Here is a 26430-nt window from a genome sequence, read left to right as displayed (position 1 = left end):
CAAATAAAACAAACAAACAAAAAAAACAAAAAAAGAATCAGGACACAGTAGCCTCAAAGGTAAGAGAGTGTTGTACCTGACACCCTCAATACCAAGATGGAACAGGTTTCAATGGCAGTCAAGGCCAGGCATTCTGCCACCACTGGCGGCCCCAGGTCCTTACTGTGGAGCAATCCTTGGTGACACACGTCCTCCATGCGTGATCCAGGTGGCGGCACAGCCGCCCTGCCAGGCAGTCCTCACTGGGGTTTGCACTGAGTGAGTTGAGGGGTGAAAAGCAGACACTACAACTTATCTTAGAAGAATGAGCGATGTCTGGGCGTCTTTTTATTGTGTGACTGAGAACAAAGCCAGACAGAGGAGCCCCCGGGGAAAGGCAGCCCCGCTCCAGCGCTGTTTCCTCCTTCATCTTCTAAGCACTTCCTCCATTTCCTTTGGAGGATTTTAGACATTTATTTTGCTCACAGATGCAATCCAAGTGTGAATAAATAAATGTACTAGCTTCTAAGACCCCTCCCCATGTTCCTTTAAATAGAAAAAGTTGCTAAATGTCTCTTCGGAGCCCATCGGCCAAGTGGTCCCACGTACGGTTTTCAAAACCGACTGAACTTGATCTTCTGACATCCCTCCTTGAACCACGGCGCGTTCTGGGAAAGAAGTCCTACTGATACTGCCGATAGTCTCCAAAAGGCGAGGCCGGTAACTGGGCCGAAGGCAGCTGGGAGGGGTCTTCGGCAAACGGGGGACCTGCAAATGAGAAAGAATTTTAAGCACCACCTGCATACTATATCCTTTAAAAGAACAAGTCTCGGAGTTCCTGTCGTGGCGCAGTGGTTAACGAATCCGACTAGGAACCATGAGGTTGAGGGTTCGTTCGATCCCTGGCCTTGCTCAGTGGGTTAAGGATCCAGTGTAGGTTGCAAACGTGGCTCAGATCCCACGTTGCTGTGGCTCTGGCGTAGGCTGGCGGCTACAGCTGCGATTACACCCCTAGCCTGGGAACCTCCATATGCCACAGGAGCAGCCCTAGAAAAGGCAAAAAGACAAATAAATAAATAAATAAATAAAAATAAAAGAACAAGTCTCTGTAGAGAGCAAATCAACCACCTCAATAAAAATAAGTGCTGCATTAGAACTGGAATCTGAACTTCCTTGCACAGCTGCTCGATTCCCACGAGAGCACCTTCAGATTGGGTTGACATATGGCAACCTGGCGTCTCTCAGGCTCTAGAATGAACCACTCTCAAAGCTAAGCCAGGGCAGCCAGATGGACTAATTACAGCAAGAAGCAATATTCCAGTTTTAAAGGAACGGCTGGAGTTCCGGTCGTGGCTCAGCAGAAACAAATCTGACTAATGACCATGAAGACACAGGTTCGATCCCTGGCCTCATTCAGAAGGTTACGGATGTGGCGTTGCCGTGAGCTGCGGCATTGGTCACAGAGAGACAGCTTGGATCCCTAGCTGCTGTGGCTGTGGCGTAGGCCAGCAGCTGTAGCTCCAATTCGACCCCCAGCCTGGGAACCTCCATATGCCGCAGGTGTGGCCCTAAAAAGACAAAACATGAAATAAAATATAGTAATATAAATATTAAAAATAAAAATGAAAAAGATAAAGCTGTGACCCTGTCAGCCTGACCGCCCCCTCGCACCCAGCACCTAGGACAGCGCTGGGCTGGGGGTCCCGGCCCACCCCTACAAGGACCTGTCTTCAAGCACCTCTAAACCGAGCAGCAATTTCTGAGATTAAACAAAGGAGCACCAACAAAACCCGAGAACTGTAAGCAGAGATCAGCAGCTACTCATCCAACCAAAAGCATGGTGCTTACGGTGATGAACCACCACTGTACCCACCACATCCACCTTTCAAACGGAACCACGGCCTGTAAATCCTCCTGAGCACAGCACATTAGCCCAGTGCGGAAATCTCAAACCGCCACATTTGAGAAGACAAAGTCCATCTTCTCTGCACATCAGGAAACCATTCCACATATCTGAGCCTTGGTATTAAGACTCACCGTTGGGAAACTGTGCAGAGGCAAATCTCGTCAACAAGATGCCAGCTCCTTCGATTAAGGCCAGGAGGATGCCACCCATCGCGGCTGAGCCGACCATGGCCACCGGTCCGTCTGAGTACAATGGTCACAGAGAGGTTACTTTACCAGAAATCCAGGTTAATGGAGACACAGGAGGGAGACCCATCCATACGGCTACCTGCCACCCCCATTCCCAGACCCTCTTTCTCGCCAATCAAGGCTGGGCTCGGCCGCCTACGGCCCACGGGTCAGCTCCAGCTAGCTGCCTGTCTGCGAACATCAGAGGTCCTCAAACAGCACGCATGATCACAGGGGTGCTGCCGGTGGCTGCGCACGCTCTGGTGGCAGAGCTGGTGCTTGTGACAAAGGCCTCACACCCGCAAGCCCACACATCTAGCAGCGGGCCGTTTACAGAACAGGTCTGCAGCCGGGCTCAGTACACTAAGGCCAAAGGAATTCTGGGTTGCCCTCTGCCCCGAGGATCCAGAGGATGGTTCTAAGCTCTTTACTCGTAACAGGACCATGCTATGTGGCAGGTAGATTATTAATTCCAGAGGCGAGGAGGGAAAGGGCCGGGTCACAGCTGGTCAGTGGCCGAAGTGGAAGGCGAACTGCTCTTCGCCACTGTGATTCCAGGTTAGGACCCCAGGCGCTCTTGTCCCCAATGTTCCAGGTCCAGAGCTCCCGTGACTCGCCGCCATCAGCACACACACTCACGCTAACGCCAAGGCAGGCAGGGCCCGGCCCCGGACATCACAGATGCCACTGCGTTAAGTCAGCGTGGGTGTCCCCAACCGCTTACTTCTTGCTGCCAGGATGGCTCCTGTCAAGGCACCGCTCGTGATGGAGTTCCAGGGGTCCTCCTTCCCTCGCACCTGGGCCATGCCGCAGTCGATCGTGGAAAACAGGCCTCCCCAAACTGCAAAGCTACCTATTTTATTTTAAAAACAAGACAAATTTCATTCGTTGAATCTTAGATTTAAAATGTGACAGTTGGGGGAGTTCCCGTCGTGGCGCAGCAGTTAACGAATCTGACTAGGAACCATGAGGTTGCGGGTTTGATCCCTGGCCTTGCTCATTGGGTTAAGGATCCAGTGTTGCCATGAGCTGTGGTATAAGTCACAGACACGGCTCGGATCTGGTGTTGCTGTGGCTGTGGTGTAGGCTGACAGCTATAGCTCCAACAGGACCTCTAGCCTGGGAACTTCCATATGCCACAGTGTGGCCCTAGAAAGACAAAGAATAAATAAATTAATTAATTAATTAAAAATAAAAGAGAAATAGAGTTTTCTTCTCACTCTGCCCTGGGGAGGTAGTGCCCAGGTATATCAGAATTGCCTCACCACATCCTCACACAAGGCTCTCCCACCCCGTCGAGGCTGAAATCTCCCCAGCCCACAATGCCCGCCAGAGTCCGCTCTGGTGACTGACAAGAGCCCACCCGAGTCCACGCAGAGCGGTGGTCCTGTGTGGGGAGCCCTGGCCAGAGCAGGGTCAGGGGGGCCACAGGAAGGACACTCCAGGCGTGGCGTGGCGGCATGCCCATGTGGAATGGAAGGGTGGCCTGCTAGGGGTGCCCTAGCCCTAGTGGGGTGAGAAGGAAGGTATTCAAATGAAAAGGGAGAAATGAGAATGGATCTGTGGGGCTGGCCTGGCATCAGAGGTATCAGGGTGAACTCAAGATTTCCCGTACGAACATTACAGAGAAATATAAACACACACCTACAGGTAAGTGGTTAGTGTGTTCACTCACACTCATGCTATCACACACACACACACACATTCCTAAGCTCTATTACAAAGCAGGCCTGGGAACTGCAACACCCCAATACTTAGACACACGTCGTGCCTGGATTTTGGCTTCTAAATAACATCTCAACTAAAGGAACCAGGGCTCCAGGGGCAATGGTTGATTCTATAGCTCGGGCAGGGAAAGTACAGGACGAGCCTGGAATAGCGCGTTCAACACAAGGAAGAGCCTGAAGAATGGGGGCTTGTGAAGGTGTATCTTATTTCCACTATGAAAACATAACACCTTCCAGATACAGCCATGACTTTTCACGTGGCCTTTCCCAGGACTGGAAGCGCTCGGCAAATGCTCCTTGAGTTAAACCGCAAATACCATCCCGGTACTTTTAAAATTCAAGGCTCCATAAAGATTCCCTTAAGGCTTATCCCAAGGATTTGAAACAAACTCCAGTTCATGCAAATCATGGTACCTCCTTCTTCTATTTCACCCTGATGGTTTTTCAAATGAGCCTTTAATTTCAGAATAGGTTTGGAGTCATAGAACAGTTGTGAAAATGGTCCTGAGTCCCCATATAACCACCCCGGTCTCCCCAGCATCTACCATCAGCTCGTGCAAGGGTCACCATTAATGACCCATTCCTGATACACTATTTTTTTTTTTTTTTTTTTTTTTTAGCTGCATCCGCGTCACTGCAGCAGCTTCATGGCAGTGACAACTCAGGATCCCTAACCCGCTGAGCCAGAGGAACTCCTTGATACACTGAAGTCCAGACTTAACTCAGATTTCCTTAGGTGTTTTTTTTTTTTTTTTTTTTTTTTTTTTGCCATTTCTTGGGCAGACTCCCGCAGCATATGAAGTTCCCAGGCTAGGGGTCCAATCGGAGCTGTAGCCACCGGCCTATGCCAGAGCTACAGCAACACGGGGATCTGAGCCACATCTGTGACCTACACCACAGTTCACGGCAATGCCGGATTCCCTAACCCACTGAGCAAGGCCAGGGATCGAACCCGCAACTTCACGGTTCCTAGCCGGATTGGTTAACCACTGAGCCACGATAGGAACTCCAAATTTCCTTAGTTTTGATGTCCTTTTTCTGCTCTAGGACAGCTCATTACATTCAGCTGGCATGTCTCCTTAGGCCCCTCTTGGCTGATTGTGTTTTTATCCACTGAAAACGCGTGTGATGGAAGCAGCCTCTCAAAAAACCTGTGAACACCTGTGTGACTTCTGCACTCATCAAAGGAATCAGCGTTTGATGTGTTCTTTGATACTACTTTTCTTTTTTGAACAAAAGTAAACCATTAAAACAGAGGAAAATCTGTCACTATTTACTCTCCAGGGGGTACAATTACCACAGAGGACATAATAGGAAAAAGATGCACCATTAGTTCAGCCCTCTGTGCCTCAATTTCCCCGTCTGGAAAACGGAGATAATAGTATTTACCTCCTGTGCTAGAGCAAATAAATAATCCTGTCGAACACACAGTGCTTCCTATGTGCCAAGCACTCAAAATGGGAGCTATTAGCTACTGTCTTCTAAAGAATAACACGCTACAAAGAGAAGGCTGGAGTTCCCGTCATGGCGCAGTGGTTAACGAATCCGACTGGGAACCATGAGGTTTCGGGTTTGATCCCTGGCCTCACTCAGTGGGTTAAGGATCCGGTGTTGCTGTGAGCTGTGGTGTATGTCGCAAATGTGGCTCGGATCCCGTGCTGCTGTGGCTGTGATGTAGGCTGGCGGCTACAGCTCTGATTAGACCCCTAGCCTGGGAACCTCCATATGCTGTGGGAACGGCGCTAAAGAGGGCAAAAAGACAAAAAAAAAAAAAAAGAAAAAGAGAAGGCTATTTCTTCTGATGCACAAAGTTACTCAAGTATGAGTGGAAGCGTTAAGTCGATTCCGTGTGTTATATGTGGGCTCCTGACTGTATCTTTCTAAGTGAATATAACTTCCAAGCCTTCTCGTCTCTTCTCCCAGCCTCTGAATAACCAGGCTCAGGGAGTGTGCTGAATACGACCTCCACCTCTACACTGGCCTGGGCGCCGTGTCCAAAGCCAGCTCTGAGAAGAGCCCCATCAGCTCCATCAGTCTCTTGTGGGAAGCCCATCCTTCCACTCGCATCCCTCTTAGCTTTATGCTACCCCAGAAGCCACCACTCCTGACTCACAAACCTAGGATGTAGACACACTGTCTTCCTTCCGGATAGGAGAGGAAAACAAAAGAAAAACAAGACTGAGCTTTTGAAGGACACATTTTCAAATGGATGCAACAATTCAAGTTAACTTTCCGAATAAATCCAGAATCCTTAGGCGTATTAATGACAAGCTGTTACCTGGAACAAACTAAAATTGCTAATTGGTATAATCTAAACAAGAAAGAAAAAGTCAGAGCTTCACCTTCAAAAAAAAAAAAACAGGAAAAAAAAATAGTCGGAGTACAAACGGAAAAATTCTGCTCACCTCCCAACTGCGGAGCCCTGGTTTTAATAGCTGTCAAACTCCCTCGTAGTCTGTGGTTTACTCCCTATAAGGAAATAAAAGGAAGCAAAAATATATCAGAAGCATAACACATTTCCACCCCATGATGGGGCCCAGGTGACATTAGCAAAGAGGTTTCCAGCCAGGATAAAATGAGCCCATTCACCCACTTACCACCGGAGAATTGCGGAAACCTTTGATGGCTTGAAAGATACCACCACCTATGGTTCCCATGGTGAAGGCCCCACCACAGTCATCCACAATTCGCCAGGGGCTAAGAATAGGAGAGAGAAAAGAAAAACAAAAAAATGAATGATGATCGGATTTCTCACTTATAGGCCAGAAACCTCTTTGCTCACACAATAACTGATACAGCAGATGGAATGCAGGGCCCGCTGCCACCAGTCACATCTGGGCCATCAAGCATAGACAAAGGTTAAGGATTCCAAAAATATCCACATCTATTCAGCCCGAGTCTTCGAAGCTAGAGGGAATGGAACTGGCTTTAATTCCTACTGTTCACAGCACCCAATTCATTCACTCAGCTATGAGGGCACCAATTCTAAGTCAGGCACTGTGCAAAAGCAGACCAACAAGCATGCAGGAGACTACACTCTAATCAATGGTGATCCAGGGGCCTAGAAATCAAGGGAAGCTCTCCAGCTGTAGCAAAACTGAGAGCTGAGACCCAGAAGCTGAAGATTCAACAGGTACAGAAGATGACACATTATTTTTTTTTTCTTTTTAGGGCCACACCTGCAGCATATGGAGGTTCCCAGGCTAGGGATAGGAATCAGACATGCAGCTGCGGGCCTATGCCAGAACAACACAGGATCTGAGCTGCATCTGCAACCTACACCGAAGCTTGTGGCTACTCAGGATCCTCAACCCACTGAACAAGGCCAGGGATCGAACCCACATAACTCACAGACACCAAGTCAGGTTCTTAATCGCTGAGCCACAATGGGAGAACTCCCATTATTTAAATTTTAAAACTTCTTCCCAGGTTTAAGAAGTTCACTTTGTAGTTCCCATGGGAGTGGCCCAAGAAATGACAAAAAAAGTTCACTTTGCATCAGATCCTTTTAACACACGGGTGTCCTTTAATACCCCATAACTCATAATTACATTTGCTTTTTTTGCTTTTTAGGGCCACCCCAAGGCATATGGAGGTTCCCAAGCTAGGGGTTGAATTGGAGCTACAGCTGCTGGCCTACACCACAGCCACAGCCACACCAGATCCAAGCTGCGTCTGCGACCTACACCACAGCTCATGGCAACACCGGATTCTTAACCCACTGAGAGAGGCCAGGGATCGAACCTGCGTCCTCAGGGATACTAGTTAGATTCGTTTCTACTGAGCCACAATGGGAACTCCAGCAGTTACATTTGTAAACCCAGCTTCTAAATGCCACACTCTAACTTAGGCCACACAGTTAAGTCTGAGTAATATGGTCACAATAGAACTACTATTCTAGGGATCTGGCTTATAAAAAAAGCCTGTGAATAATCAAATTCCTTTTCAACACACTAAAAGTTAAAGAAATGTCTCTTCAGTCTCAAGGGTCAAATGCTCTAACCAGACTATAGGGAATCCACCTGTGAGGTCAGTGCCTCGGTTGCTACTGAAGAATCCAAACAACAAGTAATTTCTGACTTTGCCAGAACAAAACCTTGAAGTCAAAACACCTTATCAGAGTTCCTATTGTGGCTCAGCGGACACAAATCTGACTAGCATCCATGAGGATGTGGGTTCAATCCCTGGCCTCGCTCAGTGGGTTAAGGATCCGGCATTGCCATGAGCTGTGGTGCAGGCTGCAGACACGGCTCAGATCCAGCGTTGCTGTGGCTGTGGTGTAGACTAGCAGCTGTAGCTCTGATTTGACCCCTAGCCTGAGAACTTCCATATGTGGCAAGTACGGCCCTAAAACATTAAAAAAAAAAAAAAGAAAAATTAAAAAAAAAAAAAACACCCTTATCCTTCCCAAGTCTAATACAGGTCAGAAGCTGGTACAGAGTGACAACCTCGTGCAGCAGATATTCCAACTGTCAGACTGATGCTTTGGTTGCTTCCGTGGTTCTGAAAACACAACCAGCAACAAATACCTGGGAGCTGCCAGAACTGCAGGCTCTTGGGACCTCCTGAATCAGTCTACAGTTTAACACAATCCACAGGTGACCTGACCTCACTAAAAAGGATTAGGAAAATTCCCTCAAAATAGTAGAAACATTAACAGGTAGAAAAGAGGAAAGACAGGGAGTTTCCGTCGTGGCTCAGTGGTTAACGAATCCGACTAGGAACCATGAGGTTGCAGGTTCGATCCCTGGCCTTGCTCCGTGGGTTAAGGATCTGGCGTTGCCGTGAGCTGTGGTGTAGGTTGCAGATGCAGCTCAGATCCCACGTTGCTCGGTGTAGGCAGGTGGCTACAGCTCCCATTAGACCCCTAGCCTGGAAACCTCCATATGCCCCGGGAGCTGCCCAAGAAATGGCAAAAAGACAAAAAAAAAAAAAAGGGCGGAAAGACAGAGGAGAGTCACTAACTTTAAACAATCTAACCTAAATGATCCTCTAATCAGAACAGAAATAAATCAGCATTTAAGAAATGAAGACTAGCAGGAGCCAGGAATTCCTGCTGTGGCACAGCAGCTTAAGGATTCAGCATTGTCTCAGTGGTGCTGGTTTGATACCCTGCCCTGTGCAGTGGGTTAAGGACCCAGCATTGACACAACTACAGCTCAGATTCAATCCCTGGCCCAGGAACGTCCATAGGCCTCAGGTGAGGCCATTAAAAAAAAAAAAAAAAAAAAAGGATTCAGATCAGAGCAGCCACAGTATTCGGACAGGATGTCCCAAACAAAGGCAAGACGGAAAGTTTCTGAACAAAGCCTGGCTAAATCCAAATGTGCCTGCAGGGAACTGATGGTCTACACCAAAGGAAGGGTGAAGCCAGATTCTAAAAGCAAATGCTAGGAAGTTCCCGTCATGGCTTAGTGGTTAACGAATCCGACTAGGAACCATGAGGTTGCAGGTTCGATCCCTGGCCTTGCTCAGTGGGTCAAGGATCCGGTGTTGCCGTGAGCTGTGGTGTAGGTCACAGACGCAGCTCAGATCTGGTGTTGCTGTGGCTGCTGTGTAGGTGCGCAGCTGTAGCTCCGATTGGACCCCTAGCCTGGGAACCTCCACATGCCTCAGATGCGGCCTTAGGAAAGACAAAAATGCCAAAAAAAGAAAACTGGAAGAAAAAAAAAGCAAATGCTAGGCAAATACAGGGCAACAAGAACCAATAACCAATCATACCAAGATTAAAAGTCATCAACTACACTGTAGGTACCTTTCGGACTTTCAAGAAAGCTAGATTATTTTCTTATAGAATCCCTATCTTTTAACTTTGCAAAAGAGTATTTGTCTCCTCTCCATTTTACAGATGAACAGGGACTCAGAGATTAGGTAACTTGCCCAAGGTCAAATAAAAAATACCTAGGAGTTCCCGTCGTGGCTCACTGGTTAACAAACCCAACTAGTATCCATGAGGATGTGGGTTCAATCCCTGGCCTTGCTCAGAGGGTTAAGGATCTGGTGTTGCCGTGAGCTGAGGTGTGGGCCGGCAGCTGCAGCTCCAATTCGACCCCTAGCCTGGGAACTTCCATATGCTGCAGGTTCAGCCCTAAAAAGACCAAAAAAAAACCCCCAAAAAATCCCAAAAAACAAACAAACAACAACAACAAAAAACCTAGTCGTTCCTGTCATGGCCCAGCAGAAACAAATCCAACTAGGGGTTCCATCCCTGGCCTCACTCAGTGGGTTAGGGATCCGGTGTTGCCATGAGCTGTGGTGTAGGTCACAGACATGGTTCGGATCCCGAATTGTTGTGGCGTAGGCAGGCAGCTGTAGCTCCAATTTGACCCCTTGCCTGGGAACCTCCATATGCCATGGGTGCGACCCTAAAAAACAAAAAAAAAAAACCAACCAAACAAAAAAAAAACCTAGTAGAACCAATTTAAATACAAAATCTAGTACTCCAAAGCCCCCAAATTCTTTCCACTACATCCTATAGACTAAGGGCTTTTGAAAAGAAAACATGATTAAAAAGTATTTAGGGTGGCTGTGGCGTAGGCAGCAGCTACGGCTCCGATTGGCTCCGATTGGACCCCTAGCCTGGGAACTTCCGTATGCTTCGGGTGCAGCACTAGAAAAGACAAAAAGACAAAAAAAAAAAAAAAGAAAGTATTTAGGACCATTAAGTACCTATCATACATTTAAGGAAGAGGACAGAAGGAAAACAATAAAGAAGCTTCTGTAAAAGGCATTAAGGACAGAGGTAAGGTCCTGACTACAGGAACTGAAAGCGCAAGTCCTCAAAGAATTCCGACGACAGCAAGGGGGCTGGGTGGGGTGGTGTGCAGGGAGGGCAAGATGCTTGTAGTTTGAGCCTGGATGACCTTAGGGACCAGGGTCTTCCAGAAGATCAAAGCAGTTGAGGACAAAGCCAACCTGAGAACTGAACTGACCATGCGGCTTCAGAACATCCGGAGTAAGAGAGCACAAAGGGGCCATTAAATGCGTTTGTAGATGACAACTATCACTCCCTAACACCTCTAACAACCAAGTGAAACAACTTCCCCTCCTGCCAACTTGTGCCCTATCATACCTGACATGAGCAGTATAGTATGCTGAGTCCTGCACACCTGAGTACAACCCAGGAAGGGGTATCACCTTTGGAGAAGGGAAATTTAAAGAACTGGGAGGCTCTGCAAAGTAATACTCTGTATCTCAGTTCAGGGAGGAAAAAAAAGCACAAAGCAGGCAACATGGCTTTTGCTGGCACGATTCGTTACAGAAAGCCCTGGCCCCTTCCGACAGATGGAAAGCACCGGTGATTAACCCAAGTAACACGTTCTATTTTCACTCCTGACCCCAGAAGCCTCAAACTTTGCAGGTCGGACTCCTCCATGCTTTCCTTCTGAGGACCGAGCGACTGCGGAGCACAGGCAGCCCCCTGCCCCAAAACATCGAATGGACCGACTCCCGTCGGTGGCTTTTCGAGAACACACGCCTCGCCCCCACGGGAGAGTCCCCAGCCCGGCCCTCGCCCCCAAGCGGCCTCCTCGGCCTGGCTCCCTCCCCACGCAGGCTGAGCCACGCGGGCACAAGGACGAGCCAAGGTCGCCGGAGGGCAGAGGGGCTGCTTCCCACCCGCAGGTCGGACAGGGGCCGCGTCTGCACAGCTGAGCCGGGGCGCCCTCGAGTCGCCGCAAGGTCACCGGCTGAGAAGCCGGCCGCTCACGCCTGCGTGCCTATAGCCCCGGCGCCGCCGAGCCTGGCGCTGAGCGGTCTCGCCTCGGGAGCCAGGCTGGGCCGAGCCGGGCCGGGAGGCAGGCAGCTCGGCGAGAAGGCTCACCAGGGCTCGCGCGCGTATTCCTCCATCTTGACTCCGCGGCGCCGCGATGCCGGGTAAACGGGGCGGGGCCTGGCCCGGCGGCGGAAGTGATCCCGGGAGGAGGGCGTTAGAATCTGCGGGGATTGGCTCGCCACCTCCTCCCGCAGCCAATGAAAGCCGGGGCCGCGGGGCGGAAGGCGGGGCTCAGACCAGAGGGGCGGGCCTCCGAGGCGGAGGGGCGGTGCGTGTGGGTGGCCGCGTGGGGAATCCCAGGTGAGGAGAGGTACCCAGAGCTGAAGCTGCGGGGCCTGGTGGGGCCCGAAACAAAACTGCCGTTGTAACTCGAACCTCCCGAATGACTTTCTCTGTTTTAGTACCCGGCTGTCAAGTGCGAATTACTGCTGCCAACTTCGACGGGTCGGTAAGGCCCCCACTGCTGCCACGGAGCTCCTTAAGATGGGCAGTACCTGAATATTTTATCTCGGGGGGGCCGGAATGTAGTGAACGTTCCATGAATGTTTGTGAACACCTGGGGCGCTGCCGTGATTCATGGGGGACCTTAACATGGGGGACAGCAACAACAGAGTTCTTCCGGACCTCACTCTAAATGATCCCGGGAGATGTAAGGGGGGCTTAGCCCAGAGGAGGAGACAAAAGGCTGGGGGCCATCGGCCTGAAAGCAAAACCTCAGTCAGGTGACAGCTGCTATAGGTCTCCATCCTGAACATCTGAGATTGACTTTAAAATGTCCAGAGTTCCTCTGGTGGCTCAGTGGTTAAAGAACCCGACTAGTAACCAAGAGGTTGCAGGTTCAATCCCTGGCCTCGCTCAGTGGGTTAAGGATCTGGCGTTGCCCTGAGCTGTGGTGTAGGTCACAGATACGGCTCGGATCCTGTGTTGCTGTGGCTCTGGCATAGGCTGGTGGCTACAGCTCCGATTGGATCCCTAGCCTGGGAACCTCCATATGCCATGGGTGTGGCCCTAAAAAGACAAAAAAAAAAAAAAAAAAAAATCCTCAACGAAACAAAACATGTGTGTACATTTATTTCATGGAAAAGTTTCTGTAATAAATAATAGCAAACTGCAGGGGGAATGAGGTTCCCCCCCCCAAATCTTGGAAATAAGGTGAAATGAACTGAACCCTCCACAGAACTAAATAAAGCTAGTCTGGAAGTGTGAAAACAACAATTCAAACCAGTCCTCTGACTTGGATGCCTGCGTCCAGGAGGGCTTACTTATTTGGAATGTGTGAATGTAATTAAAAACACTTCAGGGAGTTCCCATGGTGGCTCGACGGGTTGAAAACTAGTTCTTTGGGGCTGGGCAAGGAGGCCTCGGACTTAGCCTTTGGCTGGAGGAGAAAGCTGTCACCCCACCCTTGGAAGTAGCCCTTCCATCTTAGAAGAAAAGAGCTGAATGGTCAGTGACATAAAGGAATGACAACAAGACTCATAGACAAAAGGACTGGGGTCCCCGAGAGTGAACTGACCCTGAGTCTGGGGGAGTGGAGTGGAGCTGGTAATCCAATGCTTCAGGGCTTATTTGGTGAAAGTGGGTGTTCTGGGCCAAGGATGAGATGGCACTGGACCCCCAGAGACCCAGGTCCTCTAAGTATTGCTTTGTGGAAAACAGCTCCACCAGGGGACTGAAGGAGGTGTGGCCCTGAGACCTGTTTTGCTGCTCGATTTCCCCAACTGAACAAAACAAGGGAAGGAAGCTCCTCCCTTGGAAGCCGCCTGGAGGCTGTGAGGCTGTGACCCTGCGGCCTCTTGCCCACCCCGTCCATCCCATACCCCACCGTTAGCTTTCATTCATCTGGCACCCTTGAACTTGTACACCCAGTCTTTTTCCACTTATTGAGGCTAGGCCCGGGACAGGACCATCAGATGGATAGCGAGGTGCAAAGGAGAGGGATTGGGAACCCCAAGTCGACAGTGACACCCTGACTCTGTGCTCAGGATGCTCTTCGTTTAAGGCCTGGGATGGAGAGGGTACCGAAAATATCAGCATGGCTCCTCCCCTCAGGGTCTTCCAAATGTCCTCAGAGAGGAAGAATAATAAAATGATCAAATGCCAACGTGGATGACATAGGACATGATACAGGCAGAGGCATTCAGAGGTGAGAGAGCCCCAGGCTTGTGAACTGGCATTTTGAGCTGGAGCCTGAAGAAAGTAGGCTGCTTCTGATGGGCGGCGAGGAGGGTTGAAAGCAGAAGGAATGACAGCAGCGAAGGGGAAGGAAGGCGAAGCGTGGGGCGGGAGGGAACTCAGTATCACCTCACGGATCGGATGCTGGTCTGGCCGGGAGGATAGAAAAGACTGGAAATGGGAGAATGAGGCTTTCTCGGGATGAAGCTCCAGGGCGGTGGGGATGGAGAGTGTGAGCGCCAAGGAGGAGCAGGAACAGGTCTCCCTCGACCCCTCTGTCTCTGCACATCCAGGCATTGGAAGCCAACCTCCCAGCTGGCCTCTGCAGGGAGCCTGAGACTGCTGGCACCTCGGCCACCTGCAGGTGCGTTTGCCCTCGAGGATGGCGAACGGAGGGCTGTGTCCCTCCCCTCGGCGGAGCAGAGTAGATGGGTTTACCTTCCCAATTGAGGAATGACATATTCAAGTTTCATCTCCTTTATTCAAGCAGCTGAGGGAGTTCATTCCAGGATGTCACATCTTTTCCATAGGCAGGGAGGTCCCTGGGTGAAAGATGGAAGAGGAGGCTGAAAAGAGCTTGTATGGGTACGAGGGAGTAAGCCACAGATGAGCCCAAATGGGGAGCCCCTCTTTCCACCCAGCCCTGCCCCGCCAAGGAGGGGTGGGCATTTTGCAGAGCCTGCTCCCCTGAGCTCTCCTTACCTTGGAGGCTCCTGGCCCCCAGTGGGTTGAGCTCCACCCCCAGGGGCTTCAAACACCGAGTCCCTCTCGGTCCATCAGACTGGCATGGGCAAGCACCACAGCCAGCTCTGGCTTTGGGGTCCTGTCTGTGACTGGGGCCAGAGAGGGCGGGAGGGGAGGTGATCTCCTGTTTTTTCTGCCCTCTTTCCCTTCCCCCACCCTTTCAGGCCTCTGCTCTGTCCCTGAGCTGTCCTCTGCCCACCTCTGCTCACCCCAGGGAGGTGAGGCCAGCCATAGCTTCCTTCTCCAGCAAAGCCTGCCATTCCGGAGACTCATCTGGCCTCCCCAAGAAGCAGAGAGCCAGCGGGGTCAGATACTGAGTGTTAAGTACCATGGGCAAGGGTGTGGGCTCTCTGAGTCTCCCTTACTCACTCTGCAAGCATCATCTTATTTCACATATTTAATAACTCCATAACCCTGAGCAGTAAGGGTTTTCCCTGTGTTGGGTACACTTCAGGGCCTCATTTTCCATTTCCTGCGGCTGAGAGAGATTAAATAACTTAGTGTCACACATCTCAGATTTGAGCCCGCGTCATTCGACTCTGGAGCCCAGTGGCCTTATCTGTTACACTGTCCTGCCACCCTGTATTCCTGAAAATATGACTTTCCCGGGGTCATGCAGCCCAGCTGAGAGCCACACTAAGCCTTAGTTAATGGTGCCGGCTCCCTGTCTCCCCACACGAGCCACATATTTTGGCCAGACTTTGGGGTTCCTTTCCCTTCCCTCCTCCCCCACCCCTCAAGCATACACAGCTTGTTTTCTCTGGGGACTAGGCGTCTGGCCTCACTGCTGTGGTGTGGGTTCGATCCCTGGCCTGGGAACTTGTGCATGCCATGGCCACAGCCAAAGACGATTTCTTAAATAAAAATTAAAAGCTTTTCGGGAGTTCCCGTCGTGGCGCAGCAGAAACGAATCCGACTAGGAACCATGAGGTTGCGGGTTCGATCCCTGGCCTCGCTCAGTGGGTTAAGGATCCAGCATTGCTGTGAGCTGTGGTGTAGTTCGCAGACATGGCTCGGATCCTGCGTTGCTGTGGCTGTGGTGTAGGCCGGAGGCCGCAGCTCCGAGTAGACCCCTAGCCTGGGAACCTCCACATGCCGAGGGTGTGGCCCTAAAAAGCAAAATAAAAATAAAAATAAAACCTTTTCCCTGAAAGCCATTTAGGAGTTTGAGTCTTTTAAGCACCAACTGCCTGGACTCCTTGCTTGGCCTGGCAGTACATGCTGCACTTTCCTCACGGTCACCTGGGGAGCCCCCCAGGCCTGTGCATGGCCTTGAATGCCCGCTGGGGCCTCCTGACTCCCCCCAATGCCAAGTTGGTGAGTCTCAGGCTCTTGGCAGTCGCTTCTTCCTCTCTTGTTTCACTTTGCCTTAGAGTATGTGTGATTCTTTTCTTCATCAGATGATACACTTAGAAGAGAATAAGCACCTTGTATTATGTTAGCATCTCTCTCCCTCCGCACCTGGTTCCCACGATTCATTCCTTCAAGCAGGTTTTCAGGCGCTGCATGTGCCCAGTGGGCTGCTGTGTCCTCATGGCCTGGGTGCTGAGGGACAGAAGGACAGAAAGAAAAGGAGGAGAAAGGAGGTGGGATGTGGAGCCAGGAACCCGGGATGAGAATAAATTTGGGTCATTATAGAACCTGCAAGGGGTGATGCCTTGTTCCCCGCGGGCAGGTCGATCACCTGCATGTCTCGTGTATGTTCAGAAGTAACGCACACAACCAGCCCACGCGGTGGTGCCAGCTCTGTCCTTATCTCACAGATGATGAAGCCGAGTCTCAGAGAAGGAGGTGGCTGGACCAGAAGGCCGGGGCGGATGAGTAGCAAAGGCAGGACCTAAGGTGGCCCGCTGGCCTTGAGCTCCCAAGCTTGACCATAGAGCCAGCCTCCCTGTTGTGTTTGCCTGCAGCCCCTCTAAGTCTCTTTTGCATCATTTTGTAAACTTTTTTTATCTGGCTGTGCCCGAGGCATGTGGAAGTTCCCAGGCCAGGAATCATACCCATGCCACAGCTGCAACCTGAGCCGCTGCAGTGGTCACACTGGATCCTTAACCCGCTGCACCACCAGGGAACTCCCTAAACTCTTTGTTTTGCTTTTGTTTTTGTTTTTGTTTTGTCTTTTTAGGGCCACATCCGCGGCATATGGAAGTTCCCAGGCTAGGGGTCGAAACAGAGCTGTAGCCCCCGGCCTATGCCACAGCCACAGCAACTCTGGATCCCAGCTGCGTCTGCGACCTACCCCACAGCTCACAGCAACACCGGATCCTTAACCCACTGAGTGAGTCCAGGGATGGAACCCACAACCTCATGGTTCCTAGTTGGATCTATTTCCACTGTGCCTCGACTCTTTGTTTTTAATGACTTATTTGAAATTATTTGTGGATTAACAGTCTTTGCTGATAGACCATAAGCTGCAAGAAGGCAGGGAGCACACAGATTTTCTATCTTTAGTGACATCACCTGTCCTGGGCCCGGTGCCTGCCATGCGATCAGCACTCATACGTACATGCTCACTGACTCGCTCGCAGACACCCTGCCTGAAAATCAACCAACCCTGGGAGCCCCCAGCCCTTCCTTCTCCCTCCGTCCCAGGTCCTCCTGCCGAGCCCTGCACTCCAGTCCCCTCGGGGGCAGGCACCACGCCCCTCCCCAGCCTTATCCAAAAGCGGGACTAGAGGGCGGTAAACGCCAGAGCCAAGTTTTCCTCCCAGATGGTTCCTGGACTCAGCAAGTGCTGATGGCTGACTGTCTCTCTCGGGCTTAGGCTGGAACGACGCCAGGAGAGGTGGACGCCGCTCCACGATGGGTTACACCAGGGCCTCTAGAGGGATTTTGTGGCAGGAGATTGAATGTCCCCACGCCTGGTGCAGGGCGGAGTGATGGATGAGCAGTGAAAGCCCTTGTACGCAGCCACCAGACCCCTTTCAGTCGGGTCTCTCCCAGTGGCCCAGAGATGCGTTTCCTCGAAGCCCACCAAGTTGCTCTCGGCTCTGGATCTGTACTGGGGGCGGCGGGGGCAGGGGCTGCAACAGCTGGACGCCCCCTCGGGAACCGGTCTCCAGCCACCCCAGCAGAGGAAGGAGCAGCCAGGCAGAGGAGGACTTGAAGCCTCTTCTGAGAGCTCACGGACGACCACCGCCCTCTCAGAACTCCGAGCATCACTCCTTCTTGCCTCACAGCCTGCCAGTGTCCCGTCTGGGGACACAGGGAAGCCTCTCTCTCAAGAAGTGGCCAAGGCAGGCTGGGCCCTCCAGCAACTCAGCAGAAGAGAAGGGGGGGGCCACTTGGAGCTTCTGGAACCCAGCCTCTTTCCTGGGCTGTAAATGCCTGGGAGTCCCCAGCACATTACCAAATACAGAAGAAAGGAGTCCGTGGACCATGCGCTGACCACGGCACCGTCCACCCGGGTGGGGCCGTCACGTGTGCCCTTGAACAGGGCACGCCTGGGCTGGCCACTCATGAACCCCCATCCTGTCTGCCTTTCTGGCTCTCTGTGGCCCTCTTCTGCCTCTGCATTTTTGTATCTTTTTCTCACTGCGTGGACCCCTTGTCTTTAAAAGGCTAAATGCTCCGTACTAAATTTGGTCACACAGCGCTCCAAGATTCCCTGGAATGTCCTCAAGTTTCAAACAGCTCTGACAGCGAGGCCGGCCCGCCCCCGCCTGGGGATTGGCTTCTCCTCCTGGGCCCGGCCGTCGTCGGGCCTTATTGGCTGCTGGTTGGACCAGCCGGGTCCACTAGCCCTGGGCCGGGAGGCTGCTGCACCCAGTTCACACTTCAGCGCCGGTGGCAGGCAGGGCAGGGGGGGGCCGCGGTCCTCGACCAGCTGGGGTCTGCTCCCAAGCCCACTCAGCTCCGTCCAGATCGGCTCGCACCCTGTCCTGGCCCAGCAGGTGCCCCGCAGCCCACTCTGCCAACATGTCGAAGGTAGCCAAGTACCGCCGGCAGGTAAGCGAGGACCCCGATATCGACAGCCTGCTGTCCACCCTGTCTCCCGAGGAGATGGAAGAGCTGGAGAAGGAGCTGGACGTGGCGGATCCCGACGGGAGCGTCCCCTTGGGGCTGCGACAGAGAAACCAGACGGAGAAGCCGTCCACGGGCACGTACAACCGGGAGGCCATGCTCAACTTCTGTGAAAAGGAGACCAAGAAACTGATCCAGAGGGAGATGTCCGTGGATGTGAGTGAGGGGGAGCAGAGGGGGAAGGGGGAGGGGGGAGGGGGGAGGGGACACCCTGTCGCTGAGACCGGGATGCTCTGTCTTGAGTAGAGTTTCAGAATTGACTGTCCACTGACAGTCAGTGGACTGAACTGGCAGCATGAGCTCCTGCCCCCCTGACTGCTGTTTCGCGACGCAGAGGTTGGATGTGTTGGGGGCCCAGCAGCCACAGTATCTCGAAGGGTGGCCAGTCGTCTGGGAGCTGAAGGGGGTCTTGGTGCGGGGGGCTCCACCCTGGCCCCCCACCCCTGGTTTGCTCCCTCCACACATCCACCCTCCTGTAAGGAGACGCAGGAAGAGGATGGTGCTCGCAGGCTCTTGCCAGCCTCCTCCTTGTGGCAACAGCTCGCTCTCCAGCCCTCTGGGTGCCCCGCTGCGTGGACCACCTGAGGCTGGGCAGACAGGCTTCCCAGGGTGGGCAGGGATGGGCCAGGCTCTGCGAGGTGGGTCGGCACCTTCAGCACAGCTCCCATCTCTCTCCTGGGGGGACGGGGGCAGGGGGTGCTGCGCTTTCTGGGGGAGCCTCTGAGTGGGCACCCCCTTTGGTGGTAAGAGTCCTTGGCTGGGGGGTGAAGCTATTTCCCAGCCACCCAGTGTTTTGCCACCAGGAGAGGACAGGGGAGGGGCAGGGGTGACAGTTTTGGAAGCATCTGCCCCCATCTGGGATGGGTTTGAGCAGAACAGCTTTCTGTTTTCCTGGGTCTCTGCCGCCTATTCATAGGTGGCTCTTCCTGGGACAAAGTAGCCTGGCCTTGTGAGAGCCAACTTTGTAGAACCCTCTGTCTGGAGTCAGGGGTAACTGGAGGGGAGGCTGGCACGTGCAGCCCACCCCTCCACACACCATCCGTGCATCGTGAATCCACGCAGGAAAAGCTTGGTCTCCGTTGTCCTTTGTTTTACTCCTGTGACAGGTTTGTTCTCAGAGGAAATGAGAGGCAGTGTGATCCCCTGAAACTCCCATGAGGTGTCCGGCTGGGACACTAGCCACAGAGCCCACCGGTGGGCAGGCAGGGCTTTGAGCGTGAGGAGGGAGACGCGGAGGAGGTGGTGTCCCAGCTCTGCCCCAGCCACCCTGGCCTGTGTTCAAAGCCTCACCAGGAGCTCTCCCTTGGCCCAGCGGTTAAGGATCTGGCCTTGTCACTGCTATGGCATGGGCCGATTTCTGGCCCGGGGAACTTCCACATGACGTGGGTGTGGCCAAAAAATAAAATATCGTAAAGCTTCGCCAACATACTGGGGTCCGAGCGGACCCGACTGTTAGCCTGTGGGAAGGTCCAGATGCGGCCGTGATGTGCTGGACAAACACTGACACCCTGATGGGAGTGAGAGGACGTGGGACTTGCTGGAAGGCTGGTGCCTCAAGACACCAGCTGTCAGGACACCGAGGGAAGGAAACGAGATGCACCGTAGCCGGTGCCTCTGTGCTCATCCGCTGGACTCTCAATCCCAGTCCTCAGGCTTTGAACCCACGGCTGCAAAAGTTCTCGGGCTAAAGGCAAACCGGACACTGCTGATTGCAGAGTGAGCTCTTTAGTGTGAGGGCCTCAGGGCCTTTCACCCTCATAGGCCTCCATCCGGCTCAGCCAGTTAGCTTGTCTCCGTGGGCAGAGCCTGATCGGGGACACAGGGAGGCTGCCGGCCCCCTCGGCTTCCTCGCCCAGGCTGGAGCCCACATGGCATGGCAGCTCCTGGCTGGGGGCAGAGTCATCTGTGTGATCCAGGACGTGGGAACGAACCCCAGCACAAGGCTTTGTCGGACCCTTAGCAAAACACAAGTCTGGTACGAAGCTGGCTTTCAGTGCCCGGAACACCTGGTCTGGGAGCCAGCGCCCCTCCCTGGAGCCTGTCTCGGCCTCCCACCCCCACCATGGGGGCAGGGACGCCTGTGCCCTCTCGTGGGGCTGGTGCCGAGCCAGAAGGGGCCTTCGCCCTCAGCTAGCTCTGCAGGTCCTCAGCACATGGTAGACGCCAGCTCTGATCATGGACTCGCTGGGTCAGGGAGCCCAGAAGCCACTGAGGGCCTGGGACATGGCAGGCAGGCAGGGCAGCCTGGAAGTGCTTCTACACGGAGTATAACAGTCCCGTGGACTAAAGGAGCCTACATCTTTTAGACAGGAATACTGAAGTGCTTATGGAGCAAAACCTGATAGGATTAGGGAATTTGCTTTAAAATACTGTGTGTGGTGGGGGGTGGGGTATAGATGAAACAAGACTGTCCACTGGCCAAGAGCTGCTGATGAGAAGCTGGGTGGCGAGTCCACAGGGAGGCTCAGACTCATCTCTCATGTATGTTTGACATTTTCCATCATAAAATGTTGGCTGCTTTTTTTTTTAAAAGAGGGAGGCCGAGAGTGGAAGGCAGGCCCGGTTCAGGTCCCGAGCCCTGGCTCTTCTCCAAGTTCATACTGGGCCACTGAGCAGGGTGGTAGGCTGGTGGGCCCCTCGGGGTGGGGGGGCCACTCTGCTTCTCCCCCACCTCTTTGATGAACGCTCCTCCAGCCCCACCCCCTGCTTCCTCCAGGTCAACTCTCCTCTGTCCTTGGGTCTCAGGCACCACTTCCTCCAGGGAGTCTTCCCTGACCACCCCCACCCCGCCCCGGGCAGGGTCAGGCACCTGGTCCCATCCTGTCCTCAGGTCACATTGTCTGCTTTCTGTGCAGCTTGTGTGGGTCTGTAGGACAAATGCTGGCTCAGCCTGGTGAGCAGGGGCTCAGAATGGGGCAGGGATGGGGCTCTGACCCCTGGCACCCCTCCCCCTAAAGGGGCATGTGCGGGCGTGTGCCTTCCTGCTGCCCCCGCCCAGGTGGAGTGGCCCGGGCAGGTGTGTAGCCAAGGGTTCAGTGAAACCCTCGTCCTGGCTCAGATTTCAGGAACCGGATCCCAAGGGGTCAGCCCTCGTGTTCTCTTTCCTTCCCGCTGCCTCCCCCGTCCTTCTCCCTGGCCTTACGGGGGCTGGGATTCGCAAGGCTCCCAGCCAGGAGCGGGGGCAGCTTTCGGGCTCCTCCCTGGGGCAAACTGGAGAAACCAACCAGAAATGCCCCACGAGCCAAGCCGGTGGCCCCAGCCTCCAAGCTCGCCTCTGGCGCTGCCCCCAGGCCTCAGCAGCCCCTCCCTCCAGCCCAGCTCCCAGCTGTTGCCCCTGCAGGAATGGGGGTACAACTTGGCCCCCAGATGGCCCTTTCCCCAGGGCTGGGCCCTGGGCATGCGCTGGGCACATGGCTCCTTGCTTAAGGAGATTAACCCCTATGCCCGTTACACAACCAAAATAGCCCCGGAGGCCGGTGGAGGGGGCAGCAGAGGTGATGGAGGCCGTTGACCGGGGGAGGCAGCAACTAGACAAATTCAAGATCTCACCTGGATCTGAAAGCTCTTTTCGTCCAGTTTGAAAAGGCAGTTGACCGTTTCTTAAATTCGGTGGTGGGATCCTTGTGTGCTGGTTTGAATTATGGTTGTCGCTCTTATAAAGGCTCTTTTGTCTGCATAGGGGTTTTTTCTAATTTTTTAATTTTTATTTATTTTTTATTACTCAAATGAATTTATCACATCTGTAGTTGTATAATGATCATAACAATCTGATTTCACAGGACTTCCATCCCACAGCCCAAGCACATCCCCCCACCCCCTTGTCTGCATAGAGTTTATAACATATCCCATTCTGAGCAGGTGAAGCACCTGCTCTGCTCCACCCTCCGGCTGCCCCTAGCTGCTGGCCTCCTCCTGCTGGGGCCGCAGGAGGATGGGGCAGGACCACGGGGAGCCATCCCCACAAGGGGCTCAGCCACGTTGGGGTGGGGGAGTGCAGATGGGCGGGGGTCTGGCAGGCTGGGGCTTGGGGTCCCCAGGCGAGGCAGGAAGGGGCACATCTGGACCTCCACCCCAGAGGCTGGAGTGTCTGTCGGACTGACGGCTGCCCGCCGACCACCCATTGCCCCCCCCTCCGCCCCCCAGCTGGACCCAGGTGCTCAGGGAGGGTTCAGGGCACTGGGCTTGACCTGTGACGTCTGTGCATGGAGCAGGGCCTGGCAGGGGTGGCTACAAAGCACCACGACGGTGAAGCAGGTGGGGCGGCGGGGAGAAGTTGATCCTCTGGGCCTGCCAAGTCGGATAAACAGGAACAGCCTTTCCAGGCCAGCTGAGCTTGTTTACAGGCCTCTGCGCAGGCAGAACCCAACCAGGAAGGAGGGGCCGCAGGGTGAGGGGAGGGCCCCTGGCATCCAGAGGAGCCTTGAGGAGAGTTCCCGCCCTCCACCCCGCCCCCAGGAAGGAAAAAGTTCACGGTCCCTGTGGACCTTTGGCTCATTAAGGGGCTTCCTGGGTGAACTGCTTCACCTGCGGGGTGACCAGGAGGGTTGCTGTGATGCTAAATTGGACGAGGTGCTGGAAGGCGCAGAGGGGGCTTCACCTCCTCCTCCCCCCCCAAATCCTGCAGACCCCATGCCTGGGTTTGTGCCAGATCCCCCTTTTCTGAAATCCTTCAGGAGGTGGGAGGGAGGGGCTGGCAGATCAGGAGGGTGGCCTGGAGCCCACTGGAGGAGGCAGGGTGTTTCCTTACTTCCTGCCCCCCACCCCCCATCCCCACCCAGTTTCCCGGAGCCTCTGCCTAATTATTTTACACCCGGGCTCAAGGGCTGAGTCACAGGTTGACCCAACGGAGGGGGAGGCAGAGGTGTCAGGCCAGGTGAACACGCCTGTGTCTCTCACTGCAGAGGGCCAGGTGCTGCCAAACAGCTGGGAATAGAAAGGCCTCCTGCCCTGTCCCCGTCCCCCTCCTGCCTCCCTCAGGGGGACTGCAGCCCCTGCAGCCTTGGCTTCCCAGCAGGACCCCCTCCTGCCCTGAAGGGTGGGACACCCGGGCCCAGAAGGCATTGGGTGCAGAGCAGAGATTAGAGCAGGGTCCTTAGAAGCAGCTGGACCTGGGCTCAGATCCTGCCCCTCTGGTTGCTGGCCATGTGGCCGGAATGCATCTGTCCCTTTGCCTCTCTGAGCCTGAGATGCCCCTCTTCCAGGCAAAATACTGCTGGCTGCATAGGCCAGAGGTGCGCGTTAGGCAGAATGGCACAGCTAAGGCAGTGGTGGGTGTGGGTTGGAGGCCTGGGGCTGAGGCGGGAGCTTTATCCACCTGCTCCACCTGCTCCCACACTCTTCACTCTTTTTAAGCAGGATTCCTGGATCGCGTTTTGTGTTTAGGAGGGAGACAGGTTTCATGGTCATTCAATGCTCCAGCTATTTAGTGAGTTCCCCATAGACACTTTCTAAACTCTGGGAGAGAACAGTGAGTGAGACAGAGAGGCCCTTGGCCCCTGAGCTCACGTTCAAGTGTACAACAGACACACATCCCTAGATTGTACACAACACATGCATGCTGCACATGTAACAGCTCTTTGTTATAAAGGAGAACAGTGTGGTTTCAGGAAAGCGTGTATGACCAACCACCCCTGCGGGGAGATTTTTCCTACCGGGGGTCAGGGAAGGCACTGCCCATCAGCCACAGGAGGGTCCAGAGGAGGAGCATTCAGAGCAGAGGGAAGGCTGACACAAGGTGACACAGGGCCAGAGGCAGGGGCAGGGCTAGCACGTCAGAGGGCCAGCCTGGCCAGTAATTAGAGCAGGGGTGGGGGGAGTGGGATGAGGCCATGAGTAGGCTGGGTTCAGGTGATGGGCGAGGGTTCAGGTGATGGGGGCGGTTCAGGTGATGGAGGAGGTTCAGGTGATGGAGGAGGTTCAGGTGATGGAGGTTCAGGTGATGGAGGAGGTTCAGGTGATGGGGGAGGTTCAGGTGATGGGGGCAGTTCAGGTGATGGAGGAGGTTCAGGCGATGGGGGAGGTTCAGGTGATGGAGGAGGTTCAGGTGATGGAGGTTCAGGTGATGGAGGAGGTTCAGGTGATGGAGGTTCAGGTGATGGAGGAGGTTCAGGTGATGGAGGAGGTTCAGGTGATGGAGGTTCAGGTGATGGAGGAGGTTCAGGCGATGGGGGAGGTTCAGGTGATGGAGGAGGTTCAGGTGATGGAGGTTCAGGTGATGGAGGAGGTTCAGGTGATGGAGGTTCAGGTGATGGAGGAGGTTCAGGTGATGGGGGAGGTTCAGGTGATGGGGGAGGTTCAGGTGATGGGGGAGGTTCAGGTGATGGAGGAGGTTCAGGTGATGGAGGAGGTTCAGGTGATGGAGGTTCAGGTGATGGAGGAGGTTCAGGCGATGGGGGAGGTTCAGGTGATGGAGGAGGTTCAGGTGATGGAGGTTCAGGTGATGGAGGAGGTTCAGGTGATGGAGGTTCAGGTGATGGAGGAGGTTCAGGTGATGGAGGTTCAGGTGATGGAGGAGGTTCAGGTGATGGAGGAGGTTCAGGTGATGGAGGTTCAGGTGATGGAGGAGGTTCAGGCGATGGGGGAGGTTCAGGTGATGGAGGAGGTTCAGGTGATGGAGGTTCAGGTGATGGAGGAGGTTCAGGTGATGGAGGTTCAGGTGATGGAGGAGGTTCAGGTGATGGGGGAGGTTCAGGTGATGGGGGAGGTTCAGGTGATGGGGGAGGTTCAGGTGATGGAGGAGGTTCAGGTGATGGAGGAGGTTCAGGTGATGGAGGTTCAGGTGATGGAGGAGGTTCAGGCGATGGGGGAGGTTCAGGTGATGGAGGAGGTTCAGGTGATGGAGGTTCAGGTGATGGAGGAGGTTCAGGTGATGGAGGTTCAGGTGATGGAGGAGGTTCAGGTGATGGGGGAGGTTCAGGTGATGGGGGAGGTTCAGGTGATGGGGGAGGTTCAGGTGATGGAGGAGGTTCAGGTGATGGAGGTTCAGGTGATGGGGGAGGTTCAGGTGATGGGAGCCTTATAGGGCAGCAGCGGTAACTTGGAGTTTTACTCCAAATGGGGTGGGCAGTGTTGGGCATTTGAGGCGGGGAGATGTGTGATCTGATTCCCGATTTTTTGAGGCTATCTTACTCACCAGCTGCGTGCGCTGAGCGCAGGAGACAGGACCAGGACAAGGCGCTGCAGGGGGTCAGGTGGGAGCTGAAGGGCAGCCAGACTCTGGAAGAGAGGCGTGGGGGTGACCGTCCCACCTAATCAGTGACCTGCTGCTGATGACTGACCTGAGGAAGGGTTTTGAGGCCACGAGGGCTCTCGGGGAGCTAAGTGGAGCATTAGGTCTCCAGGTGAGTCTGGAGTTCATGGAGAGGTACCCTTTGGGTGCATAAGTGTAGAGATGACACCGAGACTCCTGAGCCTGCAAGAAGCACTTACGGAGCGAGGTGGGCAAAGAGCCAGGGCCAAGGCCTGTGTTTCCACCCATCCTGGGCTCTGGAGGAGGGGAAGGGGCCCCGAAGGAGCCTGAGGGAGGAGGGGAGGCAGGAGGGGAGGACAGAGTTAATGAGATGGGAACAGAGCGTGGCTGTAGTCAACTGGAAAGGTGGGAGCCGCCGGGACTGGACAAGAGCCAGCTGGCTGTGGCCATGGTGGAGTGGACGCCAGACGCGGGAACAGACCCGTCTCTCTTTTTGCTGAGTTTTGTTTTAACGTGAAGCAAAGACAGCTGGTGGTCAGCATGGGCCGGGGAGGACTTGGTAAAAGATGGGCTTTTGCCGCATGTTTCTGTGCTGATGGGGAGGGCCCGTACCAATGGAGACCTCGAGGGTGCTGATGCACTGATGCACTGTGGCGGAGTCACCTCCCACTCGGAGGGGCTCAGAG

General features: G+C 53.9%; 2 protein-coding genes across 2 annotated transcripts in view; one reads left to right on the top strand and one right to left on the bottom strand.

Moving 5' to 3' along the window:
- On the bottom strand, nt 297-11742 carry TIMM17A (translocase of inner mitochondrial membrane 17A). Its single transcript, XM_021064526.1, has 6 exons — nt 11662-11742; nt 6437-6536; nt 6245-6308; nt 2837-2965; nt 2017-2127; nt 297-747 (listed from the first exon to the last, which is right to left on the bottom strand). The coding sequence occupies exons 1-6, from the start codon at nt 11685-11687 to the stop codon at nt 662-664; spliced, it is 516 nt and encodes a 171-aa protein (XP_020920185.1). The 5' UTR covers nt 11688-11742; the 3' UTR covers nt 297-661.
- LMOD1 (leiomodin 1) overlaps nt 17264-26430 on the top strand; it is a 29531-nt gene continuing 20364 nt past the window's right edge. Inside the window, exon 1 of the mRNA XM_021064524.1 lies at nt 17264-18711. Coding sequence (XP_020920183.1) covers nt 18451-18711 — 261 coding nt within the window. The 5' untranslated portion in view covers nt 17264-18450. The remainder of the gene's footprint in view (nt 18712-26430) is intronic.

The sequence above is a fragment of the Sus scrofa genome, chromosome 10 (genome assembly GCF_000003025.6).
Source record: "Sus scrofa isolate TJ Tabasco breed Duroc chromosome 10, Sscrofa11.1, whole genome shotgun sequence".
In the NCBI taxonomy this organism is placed as follows: Eukaryota; Metazoa; Chordata; class Mammalia; order Artiodactyla; family Suidae; genus Sus; species Sus scrofa.
This window is presented reverse-complemented; position numbering and strand designations above follow the sequence as displayed.